The following is a 16,282-nucleotide window of genomic DNA, read 5'->3' as shown; positions in this document are numbered from 1 at the left end:
TTTCAATTTTAAAATGTTTTTCCTTTAAAAAATAAATCGTAAAAAAATGGTAAATCGAGTATGGATTTTTTAAATTAAATACTGAATAATGTTAAAAGTACGACTATTAATATTTGAATTCCAGTTTGTAAATTAATTATATACATAAAGTAAAATATAGTTAGCACAAAGTCAACTACAAATAATATTGGCTTATTTTATATTTAATTTTAAGTTGTTTTTTTAATTATATATTGCTATTAATATTATGTTCATTAATTATATTCTCTATTATTGCAGTAATAAATTTTTGATGCAATCAGTACTTTGATTATTTGATAACAATTATTTTAATAAAATATAATTATTTAAATTTTATTTGCATCAAAAAGTAATTATTTTATCGAAAACTCGATGATGAAACAATCTTGATTTTAGACATACTATCTAAAGTATTAAAAATATAAAAAAGATATACGTTAAATGAAAAAAAATTGTATGAATATAATTTAAAAAGCGCGATTGGAATTTCTGGGAGTTATATACCGAAATTTATTTCTAAAAAAACTATTACTTTTCCTTTTTTTTTTGAGTAATCTAATTGATTAATTTTCCATTTTTTCCAACATGTGAATTTAGTTGATAATCACATAAAACTCACAAACATTTATGATGTGATCCGGGTAGAATGGGTGAGCAGGGCCGGGTGCTCCACCGGATCAAATCAAGAATTTATAGAGTTGTATAGGAAAATGAACAAGGTCGATGGCTTCCACTATGACCTGCAAACAATGAAATGAACTCGTGAATGGGCGCCGGAGGGGTGTCCGGCGTGACCACTCCGATGCTTAAGTCAGCAGGCTTGTCAAGGAAGAAAGCAATGTATATGAATGCTTGAGAGTGGAGAAATTTTCTAGATGCCTTAAACGACAATTATACATGTTTATTTATAGGAAGGGAAACTAGGGTTACCTTGGTGCGCGTGCTCACCTACTACTTGTACTCTCGGACGTTGACGGCCTGTTGGGTCCCTTTCTTCCCGATAGCTTCGTGGGTACTCCAAGAATAAGGGACGTTGACTGCATGTCCAGTCCCTTTCTTCTCAATATTCTCAGGGATACGTTCAGGCTAAAGACGTTGACTTCCCGCCCAGTCGCTTTCTTCCTCATAATCTATAAGATCCTCTAAGTAAGTTACTCGGGTATTGAGCCCTCGGCTTTAGCATGAAAACCCGATCTCTAGTTGCCCGGGAAGTAAGTAAATACCCGATTATTCATGGAGCGCCCGGTCGTGTAGGTAATAATCGCCCTCTTGGTTTCTATACGGGCTACCCAATGAGACTTCCTGGGTCATCCATGACCCGGGCCCTTATAGGGGTATCACCACCCATCCCTAAAATAGTCGGGCTAGAGTCTCACTCGCTGTCCCGATTGGTGCGAAATAATTCATGGCGTATGATAGCATCGGAGCCTTCGAATATCCCGTAGAGGAGATGTCACGCCCGGATGATTTGTCACCCGGACCCGAGTGAATCGTTATCCAGCCTCCCTGAATTTCGCATTCGTTACAATGAGATGCACCCAAGCTTAATTCTTACTAGAAAACGCTCCATATCTCGAGAAATGGATAAGTCTGACACCTTGACAGCTGTGCACGCCTTTTCAGCTCCCGGCACAATTTCCAAAACTTATCTCAACCGTTCAGGCATCTTGCAGATCAACGGTCATTATTAATTTGTTCTTACTATAAATAGTACCTTACCGATCCGCCTTCATACCAGCAAAGTGTTGCTAAAAAGATATAATGGCAGGTGCTAGCGGTCCCAACGTCCCTGATCTGGTGGAAGAGTTCATGAATGCGTCCACAGAGAAACAAAAGACGGAAATAGAGGAGGAGGTCTTTCACAAGATCCTTACCTTCTGGGAGGCACTGCAGGAGTTACAACTCCTCTACTACTGTGGTGAGGCTAATACTCCCCGGCTGCTGGCGAAAGTGGAGAAGTATCGGGAGTATCTACATATTTCCGAGTTTGGGGATCCTTTTGAAGAGGGTCGTATGTACGAACTGATGCTCCGTAAAGAGAGGAACACTCTGAACGACATCACGACCTCCGAGAACTATAGTAGGGCGTCCACCAGGGAAGTAAGACGCTGGATGTACCTGTGGAAAGCCTTCGTAGAGGAGGCATGTTTCGATGTAATCCGAAATAATTTATTTAAATAAAATTATTATCCGAGTTTACTTTCTTTGTACTATTTTATCTGATGCATATCCCATGGGCTATACAACTCAACTGACCAGATTAACTAATAATAAGTAACAAACGGAGACGTGAGGATTTCGTATTTCTAATAAAAAGGATGCCCGAGCCCCGCATCTCTAGGGCTTGCCATAATACGCCGGGGGCGCGAACCTCCCGGTCTTAGGATAGAATGCCGGGGCCTCAAACCTCCCGGACCCAATACAATTGTTACTCCGCTTATCCGGATGTCCCGATCGTTATGATGATAGGTGTCAGCCCTTAATCCCTTCCTGGAGACGCTTCGTATTCCAGGAAATGAATAAGTTTGACACCTCGATAATCGCGCATGTCCTTTCCTCTTCTGATGACTAGTACTTTAGTACCTCGATATTTGTAAATATCTCTTCGCCTACCTCCATAATAAATGCTATGCGCCTATAAATACAGAAAGGCAATGGGGGGTAAGCAATAACACCTTCGACATGGCAAGCTCGAGCGAATCTACGGTCTGCAGTGGCATATACGCCCCGGCGCCTAATACCCTACCTCCTCATCTGGAGGATCTGAAGAGGACCATCGAGGAGTTGGTCCTGTCGAAGGTGATGTCGACTTGACACAAGATTCAAGATCTTAACGCCACGCTCCAAGATGGTTTGGCTTTCACTCGGGCACAAAGAGCGGTGGCGAGGAGGTATAAACGGGAGCTTGAAGTGACTCATGTTGCAGAGTTAGCTACCGATGAAGTCCTGCTCCATGCGATGCTGCTGAAGGAAGGGCGTCAACTGGAAAAGATCTCGTCCTCTGAATCCTTTAACATCGCCCAGTCTGCTGAACTAACCTACTGGTTCCGCGAGTGGCAGGACGTTGTAGGTGTATTAATAATTGGCGCTAGGCATGAGCGATTTCTTTATGAATAAAATCTGTTTATTTGTTTCATTTTCTTCTCCGCACGTTAATTAATGACAAATCGAATATAATTCATAAATCTGCGATTGGATCATCTAGAACAGAAATCTCTCCTACTTTAAATAAAGCACTAGAGCTTTGTTTGGAATAAAATTCCGGGACTTTAAATTTCCCGGACTGAAAATATCGTGCCGGGGTCTTAAACCTCCCGGACTTACAGTAAAAATGCCGGGGCCTTAAACCTCCCGGGCTCAAAGTAATGTGCCGGGGCCTTAAACCTCCCGGGCTCAAAGTAAGATAACACTCCGTACTCCGAAGTGATTGACGCAGGGTTAAAATATATGGGCCCTACTGAACAAACGCCGCAGTCGATTCGCATTCCGAGTAGATAAGCCATCATTACGCCTCGATCCGCGTAGCCGTCCTTTCATTCTGCCCGTTATGATTTCTGAGGCGCATCGAGACAGTACACGTGTTTTCAGTCGACGGTCAAGATCGTCTTCCATTCCTTATATATAGCAACCCTAGGGTTTTCCCAAAAATCACTTTCAAATCACCATTCTCGGCGAAGCCCTTGCAAATTCTTTTCTCGCAGTTTCCGGCATTCAAAGTTTCCTTGCTCCGACGATCTCCCATCGCACTTGTAAGTTTTCTCTTTTCATTGTGTCTAATTCCACTTCTTCTACTTCCGGGGCCAATGCACGAGGCTCGACGGGGTATGAATCTACTGCTCTTCGTTCTGATTCGTCTCCTTCTCCCACTTCTCGCCGACCTTCTACCCATTTTGCCAGAAAACCTATAAGCTTGAAACCTCCCTCTTCTTCCAGACCTTCTAAACCCTCTTCTTCGGGCCTCCCCCGGATCCCTAAGAAAGATAAGGGTAAGGGCAAGGCACAAGCTTCCGGCCGCCCTTTATCCGAGGTCCTCGAGGTTCCATGGTTCTCCTCCTTGAGCAGCTCTCTGCGTCCCGGAGCAGAGAAGGAACTTCGAACCCTAGGGGTCATTCCCCCTACCTATCCTATTCTCATACCTGGACCCTCTGACCGGGCGGATCAACCCCCTTCTGGGTATATTACCTTTTTTCGGGACCAACTTCGAAATGGCCTTCGATTTCCCATTGCCCCGTTTTACATCGAGGTTGCCAAATTCTTTGGCGTACCTATTAATCAATTTCATCCCAACTCCTTCCGGATCATGGCTTCGGTTTTTGTTCTTTTCCGTATGCATGATTTAGTCATAAATTCCAAAGTTCTGCATTACTTTTTTATTTGTAGATTAGGAGATAATGCCTTTTCCCTCTCTGCCCGGCTTAATGCCCGCTTTCTTGATGACATCCCTTCCTCTCAGAAGGGGTGGAAAGGAAGATATTTTTTCATTCGCCTCCCGGGTTCTCTTGACTGTCCAACTGGGTTCCTCCCTTCTCTTCCCCCTCAGCCAGAACTTCCCCGGGCGTATAAATCTGAAGAATTTTATGCCCGAAGCCTCACCTTAGTAGAGGGTAAAAAGTTTTCTTCCTCCACCCTTATTGCCCAAGAGCACCTGGCTACCCATCATTTAAGTGCCCGGGTTGAAGATCCGATTGACCAAGTGATTGATGAAGTTGCTGGCTTGGGTCCTCAACCCGGTAACTTTCCTTTATCCACTATGTAATTGCTCTCTTACTTTATATTCACTTGGATTTCACCTTTCCCTGTTCTTTATGTAGATTTAATGGAAGAGGCTTTTGCCAAAAGATGGGCAGCCGAGAAAGCAGCCAAAGAGAAGAAAAGGGCAGCCCGAAAAGCTGCTGCCGAAAAAAGAGCTGAGGAGGTGGCGGCCCGGGTAAAGGAGACGGCCGGGGTACAATTTGAATAAAAGAGATCGGCGCCCGAGTCTCGAGAAGAGGAGGAAGATACCCTCCCTCTCCGTCAAAGGCAGCGAAACATGATGACCATCCCGGTTTTGACTATTAGCGAAGATAACCAGGAAGGGGGTCAAGCTTCCTCTCAGGCGCACCAGTCAGACACACCTCCTCTGCTGCGTTATGACCAAGCGCCCTTTCAAGATTTTTCACAAGGATCTCTTCAGGAGTCCTTGCAAGGGTCCCTCCCCTCAGCACCTTCTGCTCGGGCTAGTTTCTTTACTGAAAAAGATTCCCGAGTTGGAGTAAACCTATTCAAGCAGATGCTCCTTCCTGTTGATGAGGCCTTCCTCCAGGGTGTGTCGCCGACTCCTCGGTATCAGGAGGGCGTGAACATGATTCTGGCAGTAAGCTTCTTTTTTCCTCTTCTTTCTTTTTCCTCACTTATTATTCTTATCTATTTTGATCTGCCTTCTCTTTTGCACAGGGTGCTCACATGATGATATCGGCCCACGAAGAGGTGACCTCCTTGACCAATCGACAGGCTCCTCAGCTTCAGGCTATGCAAGAGACGTACGACCGCATTCAAGCGGAGCTGGTCCGGTTGAAGGGAATTTATGCGGAAGAGGTGGCTACCCTTCGGGGTTCTGTGGAGTCTGCCCAGGCGGAACTGGCCAAAGCCCGGGAGGAAATAAATGAAGGTCACATCAGGGAGGAAACTCTTCGAGGACACAATTCGGCTCTTGAAGGTAAGAACCTCTCCCTGATGGACACCATAGAACAACAGATGTCCCGGGCTGAGAAAGCGGAAGTGGCCTTGGCCGAATTTGAGAGCCAAAAGGAGCAACTGAGGATTTCCTTCTTGAAGTCCTCAGAATTCAAGGCGGCCGTTGAGGATCGAGCCTATCTCTTCTTTAAGACCGGCTTCAACAGATGTCTTCAACAATTCCAGGAAGCCGGGTTTATCCCCCAGGACAGGGCCAACTTTCCAGATTTCGTGCTAGCCATTGCGTCACTTGCAGGAGCTGGGGTGGAGGATAAGGAAGAAGACTCCGGGGAGGAGGAAGAAGGGGAGAAACCTGTAGAGGAGGAAGATGCAGAGAAAAAGCAACTGGCAGAGGAGGAGAAAGAGCAAGGCACTAAACCTGCTGACATAGAATAGGATTGTAATCTTTTTCTTATCCTCTGATTCATTTCCTGTCTTCGGGTTTCGTAGTAATGCAATATTTTCTTTCTTTTTATCCTTCTTTGCAATATTTGTAAAAATTCAGTGTTTGATCCTTATATAATTAGGATACTCTTGTTCCAACAAATCTCACAATTTTTCAAGTGTTGAGAACTAACTAAGATACCAAAATATGTGAGTGAATATTAACCTTCCGCATTTTAACTGGATATCTGTGATGTAAATGCCTGGAACGAACGGACACTTAACAGGATGCAGTGCCCTGGGGTTTATGAAAAGCTAAGGTGCGGAACCTTAGGCCGGGGAACAAGTCCCGGGACTTTGGAATGGTCGAGGTACGGAGCCCCGATCCAGGGAGTAGGACCCTGGGCTTATGTAAGACTATGGTGCGGAACCTTAGGCCGGGGAACGGGTCCCGGGACTTTGGAATGGTCGAGGTACGGAGCCCCGAGCCAGGGAGTAGGACCCTGGGCTTATGTAAGACTAAGGTGCGGAACCTTAGGCCGGGGAACGGGTCCCGGGACTTTGGAATGGTCAAGGTACGGAGCCCCGAGCCAGGGAGTAGGACCCTGGGCTTATGTAAGACTAAGGTGCGGAACCTTAGGCCGGGAAACGGGTCCCGGGACTTTGGAATGGTCGAGGTACGGAGCCCCGAGCCAGGGAGTAGGACCCTGGGCTTATTTCTTCTTGGTTTGATGTATTAATAACTTAAAGCAGACAGAAACATGAGAAAAGCGATCCTTTATTATTTCTTGAAAAGCGAAAATTACATCCGTGCATTGGCTAAGGGTAATATTTCTTTAAATGAAGTAAATTCCAAGGCCTCTTAAGAAGTTTTCCTTGAGCATCTTCCAGATAAAAAGATCCTGCACTAACTCTCCTAATGATTTTGTAAGGCCCCTCCCATCGAGCTTCGAGCTTGCCCACGTCCCCGACTGGATTAACCTTCTTCATAACCAAGTCCCCTATCTGCAAGTTTCGAACTCGGACCCTTTTGTTGTAGGATTTCATGACCCGGTTTCGATATGCTTCCATCCGGATCATGGCTTGATCCCTCTTTTCTTCTAAGAGATCCAGTTCCAATGCACGGCTGTCCTCATTGTTGCTCGGGTAAGATTCTACCCGGGCAGATGTTTGACCGATCTCAACAGGAAGGATGGCCTCGGATCCATATACCAAGCTGAACGGAGTTTCTTGAGTCGGTGCCCGGGGAGTAGTCCTATATGCCCATAGTACACTGGGCAATTCTTCTACCCAGTCCTTCCCTTTGCCTTGCAGTCTGGTCTTTAAGGCTTGCACAATAATTCTGTTTACAACTTCGGTTTGACCATTGGCCTGAGGGTATGCCACAGAGGTAAAGGACTGGGTGATTCTCATTTCCTGGCACCAAGATGTTATTTCCTTTCCCTGAAATTGCCTTCCATTATCTGAGATCAATCGTCGGGGTACGCCAAAACGACAGACTATATTCTTCCATAGAAACTTCAGAACCTCCTGCTCGGTGATCTTGGCCAAGGCCTCAGCTTCTACCCACTTAGAGAAATAATCAACAGCTACCAGCAAGAATTTTTTCTGAGCCCGGGAAACTGGAAATGGACCCACTATATCCATACCCCATTGGTCAAAAGGACAAGATGCCCAGATAGGCTTCATAGGAGTGGCTGGGCTGTGTTGAAAATTTGAATGACGTTGGGATCCCTCACAAGTCCGGACCACTCGGGCGGAATCATGGTGAAGAGTCGGCCACCAGAATCCAGCTAGCATCGCTTTTCGAGCCAGAGATGTTCCTCCCAAATGCTCACCACAGCATTCTTCATGAATCTCTTGAAGAACATAAATTACTTCCTCCCCGCTTAAACACTTCAATAACGGTCCCTGGAATGATCTTCTGTACAGAACATTATTTAAAAGAACAAATCTGGGAGCTTGTCTTTTTACCTGCTGTGCTTGAGCTTTCTCCTCGGGCAGTTCCATGTCCCGGATGAATTTTATCAGAGGAACCATCCATGAATCTTCTGGTACTGCCAACGTTTCCTCTTCTTCAATAGCCAAAATTACTCGGGAGACAAACAAAACTTCCCGGGTACTGTCTTCTGACAAAGAGGCAGCCATTTTCGCTAAGGCATCTGCTTCTCCATTCTCCTCTCTGGGTATCTGCTCAATACTCCAATCTACGAAGACTTCTGCCTGGGCTTTGACGAGATGTAAATATTTGAGCATCTTGTCATCCTTGACTTCATACGTACCCTTTATCTGCTGAGTGATCAACTGGGAATCGGAGTATAATATAATTCTGGTTGCTCCAATTTCCCGGGTAGCTCGGATACTGGCTAGAACAGCCTCATACTCTGCTTCATTATTCGTCACCCTGGAATCAATTTTTACTGCCAACTTAATCTTCTCTCCCGATGGGGATATTATCACTACTCCGACCCCGCATCCAGCCAGGCAAGAAGCTCCATCCACAAACACTCTCCATCTTTCTTCCTCAGTTGGTTGAATCATCTCAGATAGGAAATCAGATAAAGCCTGTGCTTTTATGGCCACCCGGGGTTTGTATTCAATATCATACTCCCCCAATTCCACATTCCATTTAATCATCCGCCCGGACACTTCTGAATGAGTCATAATTCTTCCAAGCGGGCTGTTAGTAAGGACGATAATGGGATGTGATAGAAAATAAGGCCGCAACTTCCGAGCAGTCACAACCAAGGCCAAGGCCACCTTCTCCACTTCACTGTACCGTAGCTCGGGACCTCTTAGGGCATGACTGACATAGTAAACAGGCTTCTGGTCAGAATCTTCTTCCTTGATTAACACTGAGCTAACGGCATACTCTGTGGTGGACAAATACACAAATAATTTATCCCCGGGCTCGGGTTTTACCAGCACCGGGAGCTCAGCCAAATGATTTTTTAGATCCTGGAAAGCCTGCTCACACTTATCATCCCAGCCAAACTTCTGGGCTTTCCTAAGAACCTGGAAGAAAGGATAACTTCTGTGGGCTGACCTGGATATAAACCGAGATAAAGAAGCAATCCTCCCGGTCAACTTCTGCACTTCTTTGACAGATCGAGGAGAAGGCATGCATAGCACGGATTTTACTTTTTCTTGATTGACTTCGATCCCTCGCTCCGTTACTATAAAGCCCAGGAACTTGCCACTCTTGACTCCGAAAATGCATTTAGCCGGATTGAGCTTGATTCCATAAGATGTCAAGGTGGCAAAGGTCTCTTCCAAATCAGCAATAAAATCCGCCACCTCCTTTGATTTTCCCAAAATGTCATCCACAAAAACCTCTAAATTTCTTCCCAGCTGCTTCTCAAAGACTTTATTCATTAAACGTTGATATGTGGCCCTTGCATTTTTCAAACCGAAAGGCATCACAACATAACAAAATGTACCTCCCGAAGTGATAAAGCTGGCCTTTTCTTGATCATTTTTTGCCAAAGGAATTTGATGATATCCCTGATAGGCATCCATGAAACTGAGCAGCTCGAAGCCTGAGGTGGAATTCACCAACTGATCGATCCGGGGCAATGGGTAATGATCTTTTGGACAGTCTTTATTGAGATCCCGGAAATCAACACACATCCTCCATTTCCCGGCGGCTTTAGGTACCAGCACCACATTCGAGAGCCAGGTAGGAAATTGTACCTCCCGGATGTGGCCGGCTTGCAACAACTCTTTCACCTGTTCATCTATAACTTTGTCTTTCTCAGGGCCAAAGTGCCTCTTCTTCTGTTTGACCGGGTGAGCTCCCGGGAGAATGTTTAGTTGATGCTCAGATATCAGGGGTGAAATCCCTGTTAGTTCCTGCTGGGACCAGGCAAACACATGAATATTAGTCTTTAAACATTTAAGTAAACTGACCCGGGTAGATGCATTGAGGTCCCGAGCTACCCGGATCTGCTGGCCTGGTCCTATCTCCACAGCCTCCTGCTCCTCCTCTGCCACGAAGTGCACTTCCCCCTTTTCCACCACTCTCCCCCGGACTTCCTCCGTCTTGGCTTTCTTCCCCTCCTTTCTAGACTTGCCTTGATCTGCCCGGATACCCTCCACATAACATTTCCGGGAAGAAGGCTGATCTCCGCGAACCTCTCCTACTTGATTTCCCACTGGAAATTTGATCTTTTGATGGTAAGTAGATGCTACTGCCCTTAACTCATTCAGGGCTGGCCTCCCCAGGATGATGTTGTAAGACGAGGGTGAATCCACCACTGTGAAGGTGGTCATAACTGTTTTCTTGACATCCCGGGAGCCTAGAGTGAGTGGCAGAACAATTTCTCCCTCCGGATAAACCGCATGCCCGGCAAAACCAAACAAGGCAGTCTCCACAATCTCCAACTTAAACCCTTGCAAATCCATCTGCACTAAGGCATCTTTGAAAATCACATTGACTGAACTGCCCGAATCCACAAAGACCCTCAAAATGTCGTAGTTGGCCACCCGGGCCTGGATGACCAGAGCATCGTTGTGTGGCATGTTTACTCCGCTTAAATCTTCCGGGCCAAAACTGATCACAGCCTCGCTTCTCCTAGATCCTTCCACCTCCATACATCCCCGCCTGCTTCTCGACTTCCTGGCTCGATTTGAATCTCCATCAGTAGATCCTCCCGAGATCATTCTGATCACTCCCGCCACAGGGGAGGAAGATCTTTTCTTCTCGGGTTCCGGCTCCCTCCTTCTACCCACATCGTTCCTCGGGCTAGCTCTTGCGTTTATCCGGGTGTTCGGCATTGGTGGTCGAGATGTCCAGAGTGGACCTCTCGACCTCTTGACCGATTGATTATATCCTTGCCTGGTGGGTGGAACATAATTTCTTTTTAAGGCCTTGCAATTCTCCGTACTATGCTAACATACCCCGTGCCTAGTACAAAATCCACTTCTCTCGGGCTGAGACAACGGGTGATCGGGAACTGGGTCCCTACTGCATTCCTGTACTTCTCTCTCCCGGCTAATTTTCAGAGGCACGTGCTGGGAAAAATGCCCTGGATTACTTCGCCTTGGTCCTCTCTCTTCGGGCTTAGATGCTCGGTCCCCTCTCTCCTTTCTGATGGCTTCCCTCTTCTGTCTCTGGGCTTCCTCCATATTAATGTATTTTTCCGTCCGAGATAACAAATCTTCAAAGTCCTCAGGCACTTTCTTTGTTAACGATTTGAAAAACTCACTCTCTTTCAAGCCTTGAGTGAAGGCAGTAGTCTTCGTCTCCACAGCACAAGTAGGCACATCCAAAGCCACTTTGTTAAACCTCTTAATATACATTCTTAGACTCTCCTCCGGGCCTTGCCTTACTTCGAACAAACTGAAAGCAGTTTTCTTATATTTTTTGCTGCTACTGAAATGATGCAAGAAGATTTTCTGAAAGTCGTCAAACGATTTAATACTTAATGGAGCCAACCCATCGAACTATCTTTGAGCCGAATCTACCAGCGTAGTCAAAAACACTTTACATTTGATCCTATCGGTGTAGCAATGCAACATAGCCATATTCTCGAATCTGGCCAAATGTTCCTCTGGATCTTCGTTTCCATCATACGTTCCTACTTTGGCAGACTTAAAGTTTCCGGGAAGAGGTTCCCGAATAATTTCCTCGGCAAACGGGCGTCCCTTGACAGACGCTCGAGAAGTTCCACGATTTTCCAGCTGTCCCTCCAAGACTTTCATCTTCTGTTTTAACTCCAACATCTCCTCGGCTATCGTTGGTGACTTGGATCCAGCAGAGGATTCCTCCACTTCTCCCCTCTTCTCCTCCTCCCTCAATTCCTGCTGCTGCTCCTGCTCTTTTTCTGGTTCTTTCTCGGGTGGTATATCATGGTGGGAAGCTTCCCGCCTAGCCATAGCTCTCTCTACGGCTTCAATAATACGCTTATCCAACTCCGCTGGAGTCATAGTAATAAGATCAGGGGGAGCCTCCTCTTGTCTTGAATGATTTGCGTCGACTCCTTGAACCCGGGAGTTATTCTGGTTAGTCTTCCTTGTGTGAGCCATATCAACGCCTTAGTCTCAAGTTCCCACAGACGGCGCCAATGATGTGATCCGGGTAGAATGGGTGAGCAGGGCCGGGTGCTCCACCGGATCAAATCAAGAATTTATAGAGTTGTATAGGAAAATGAACAAGGTCGATGGCTTCCACTATGACCTGCAAACAATGAAATGAACTCGTGAATGGGCGCCGGAGGGGTGTCCGGCGTGACCACTCCGATGCTTAAGTCAGCAGGCTTGTCAAGGAAGAAAGCAATGTATATGAATGCTTGAGAGTGGAGAAATTTTCTAGATGCCTTAAACGACAATTATACATGTTTATTTATAGGAAGGGAAACTAGGGTTACCTTGGTGCGCGTGCTCACCTACTACTTGTACTCTCGGACGTTGACGGCCTGTTGGGTCCCTTTCTTCCCGATAGCTTCGTGGGTACTCCAAGAATAAGGGACGTTGACTGCATGTCCAGTCCCTTTCTTCTCAATATTCTCAGGGATACGTTCAGGCTAAAGACGTTGACTTCCCGCCCAGTCGCTTTCTTCCTCATAATCTATAAGATCCTCTAAGTAAGTTACTCGGGTATTGAGCCCTCGGCTTTAGCATGAAAACCCGGTCTCTAGTTGCCCTGGAAGTAAGTAAATACCCGATTATTCATGGAGCGCCCGGTCGTGTAGGTAATAATCGCCCTCTTGGTTTCTATACGGGCTACCCAATGAGACTTCCTGGGTTATCTATGACCCGGGCCCTTATAGGGGTATCAATTTAAATAAATGATGTGTAAATAGGTAGACATCAACTGTCTTCTTTCTCGTTGACGAATTTCATGAATAAAATAATTTATCAGTATTAACAAATATTTTTACATGCATTGTTCTTGAAAAAGTATGATAGTTAATTTTTTGTTTAAATAATTGAACATTGACGATAATCATGAACAAATATTTTTTTTATATACATTCAAGTTTTTTTTATTTTCCCAACTACCATAGAGTAGGAAAATTAATTTAAAATTATCAATATAATGTAATGAATATATTTAAAAATTGAATGTTATTATAAAAAATTATTATATAAAAAATATTTATGTTATTTGAGATGACATAAATGAATATCACAATCTTATGCAATCAAATTAACATTTTTACCATTATATTTGATATATTGGCTTAGTCGAATGGTTATAAATGAAAAAATTAGAAAAAGACATTTAAAATCTCATTTATTATTTTATCTATAAAAAATTCACAAAACGCATAAATATTTTTCAAAAAATCAAAGTTCTTGACATTGGTAATATGAATAAATTTTGATTAAAAAATTTAATTTTTTAAAAGAACATGTTAAAAAATATTTATATTGAAGTTCAATTAAGATATATACTTATAATAATATCCAATCACTTGTTACGCACTTTTTGATAACCACTTTTGTAACCATACATTACATTTTTTTTAACAAAAATGTTTTTTGTTTATAAGAAAAAAAAACTTTTTGATCTTCTAACTTCTCCGACCAAACAAGCTCCAATCGATATAAAAGTCAATGGTTGACACGTGCGTGCGTGTGTCTATATATATATATATATATGTATGTATGTATGTATGTATAATAACGTAAATTTACATCCTAAAAATAAAATCAATTCAATATCGGGCTGGTACTAACACAACACTCAAATGCATAAAATAACAGAGGATAACCATTCACTCCTCATAATCCTCAAAAATGACAAACTTGGACTTCATTTGATGGTGGTCATTCTTTTATCCTTATGAGCAGAACAAACCACACATATACATTCACCACGACTTGAACCAACAGCATAGTCGCATTTGCCACCAAGTGAACCATCAGTAGAGTGGCATTCGCCACGTTCATGTTTAAAGCTTTCAAATTCGAACAAAAAGAAAACAGAAAAAGAAGTGTATAAGAAAGAAAGAACTTTTAAAAATACACTGCATCTTAAAAGAGACGGATAATGCATAATGGCAATTGCGCTAAAGAAACAGTGTAACATAAGGAAGAAAGGAATGTTCATTAAACAAGTAGCCTTGGAAGTAAGCTGAGAGCATAATCAAATGTCAGAACCATCAAAAACAAGGACTTGAAGTTGGAAACAAAATATGAAAATTCGAAGATAGTTATTACTTATTAGGCCACAACTCATGACTTCAAATTGGAATCAAGTAATATGAAAATTTGAAGATAATTATGATGGACACTGATCTGGAAACACCCCGTGGGCAACACTTGCAAAGTGTTAAATTTTATTGATACCGAAACAAGTCACCGAAAGAAAGAACAAAAGCCCTATGGATAATAATATCAACACCTAATCTAGTAGGAGACTTAAAAAACAAATCCAATCCTAACCAAATATTAAAAAAAATAAAATTAAAGCCATCGTATCTAGGAGACAAGAATATAAGGATAAGATGAAGCATCAATCTCCCACTGTATCAAATTACCAGGTCACAAACTGAGGTAAAGAATAGAACACTTTGATGCCTTCATCATCATGGTGATCATTAAGCAAGAGCATAAAAATACCCAAGAAAATAAAGAGAAGGAATCGGCTAAAGAATAATTTCTGAAGACATACCAAATGTAGTGATATGATGGTCTAACAAAGGAAAGAATGTCGTCACCCAGATCCTTACTTTCATCACCATCCTAAAAAATACAACAAAAGTTAACTTCTTGTGCCAATAATTAAAACAAATGGATAAAAGGCTTGGTTTTGGTGATACACATATTCCTGTTTCACCTATTTAGAATCTGCTCTAAAATTCGTATCTTCTAGAATGGACGTTTATTTTACGCTCCAAACAAAGTCTCGTGTAGCCTCACAAAACCCACACGCATAATTTTTCTTTTTTTAAAAAAAAAAAATCTTCCTGCAATTTACTTTCCGTGCACAAGCAGCATCACCACACCATTTGATGTCCTACATAAGAAGTTGCTGGTGTATCTACGCATATTTTTTTATGTCAGCTCTCACCATTCAATATCATTCACATAGCTACTTGATTGAATCAGATCAAATTCACATAGCTAACAATGGGTCAACTAAAACAAGCAAACCACCACCACCATCACTTCATTTGGCATGAGGTAGATATTTAGTTGATTTAAGTTTGTTTGCATTATAAGCATGACTAGGGTTTTATGGTAGTCCATAAAATGATAGAAGAGTAACATAAACAAGGAGAGCATGAAATTGAATCCAAACAAAGCAATATAGAAATGAATTGTTCGTACCCTGATCTCACACAACAATACATTGTCGGTGCCTATCAAATTAACAACAGCTCGGAAAAGAAGACACTCATCGCTTCCATCTTCCTTAGCCTCGAAAGTCATGGAGTTAAATAGAGTGTTAATGCGATTGAGCTTGATAAACTTCACAAGCTTGAAATTTCTCCCCTGTATCAATCAAATCAAACCGGAAGAAATTACTTGCGTGCATCAAATAATCAGGACTGTCAATGTATTTGCCTAACCTTGGCACTGTTGAAGGCGTTTAGGGCTAATTCGGGATTATCTCCGAATGCATATAGAGCTTCGTCGGCAAGGTATGTGTTCGATCCACCAAATGAACCAGGATATAGCGCGCGCACATACACATCACACATCTGTCAAATGGTATATTCAATAATCGATTAAGATACTGATAGAGATAAACAGAAATCCCCAATTTATTCAACAACAAAAAAAATCCCCAGTTACTTGACGCATCACCGGCAACGACAACTCTTCCTCTTCCATTCGACGATATCCTATAAAACAACGGTCCGAATCCATCTGCTCGCACAAATTTCGATGAATTTTCTCAATACAGTGAAGTTATAAACAGCTGAAACATAAATTTCATGCGACGAGTATTACAAGAAAATTCGCCGATTCTCCGACGCCCAAACCTAGAAATATACGGATTGTTTATTATTATTATTATTTTCAATTTTAAATGCTTTTCCTTTAAAAAATAAAGGGAGAATTGGAGAAAAATCCCCATTTGTTGAAAAATTATTTAAAATGTGAAAAATATTTGTGTTGAAAATGTGAACGTTGAATGTTGAATGTTGAAAATTAGGTAAAATTAGATGTTGAATATTGAAAATTAGTGTGTGATGATGTAGGTAATGAT

At 43.0% G+C, this 16,282-nt stretch overlaps 1 protein-coding gene across 1 annotated transcript; it reads right to left on the bottom strand.

The window, feature by feature from the left end:
• Positions 1 to 13,693: 13,693 nt before the first annotated feature.
• On the bottom strand, positions 13,694 to 16,049 carry LOC140823690 (uncharacterized). The gene is made up of 5 exons (XM_073185159.1): positions 15,865 to 16,049; positions 15,639 to 15,770; positions 15,397 to 15,561; positions 14,738 to 14,808; positions 13,694 to 14,021 (listed from the first exon to the last, which is right to left on the bottom strand). Exons 1-5 carry the CDS (start codon positions 15,937 to 15,939, stop codon positions 13,877 to 13,879), a joined length of 588 nt encoding a protein of 195 aa, XP_073041260.1. The 5' UTR covers positions 15,940 to 16,049; the 3' UTR covers positions 13,694 to 13,876.
• Positions 16,050 to 16,282: the final 233 nt, after the last annotated feature.

Source organism: Primulina eburnea, chromosome 1, assembly GCF_022965805.1.
Source record: "Primulina eburnea isolate SZY01 chromosome 1, ASM2296580v1, whole genome shotgun sequence".
Lineage (NCBI taxonomy): Eukaryota > Viridiplantae > Streptophyta > Magnoliopsida > Lamiales > Gesneriaceae > Primulina > Primulina eburnea.
The sequence above is the reverse complement of the archived record's forward strand: the minus strand, read 5'-3'. Positions and strand labels throughout refer to the sequence as shown.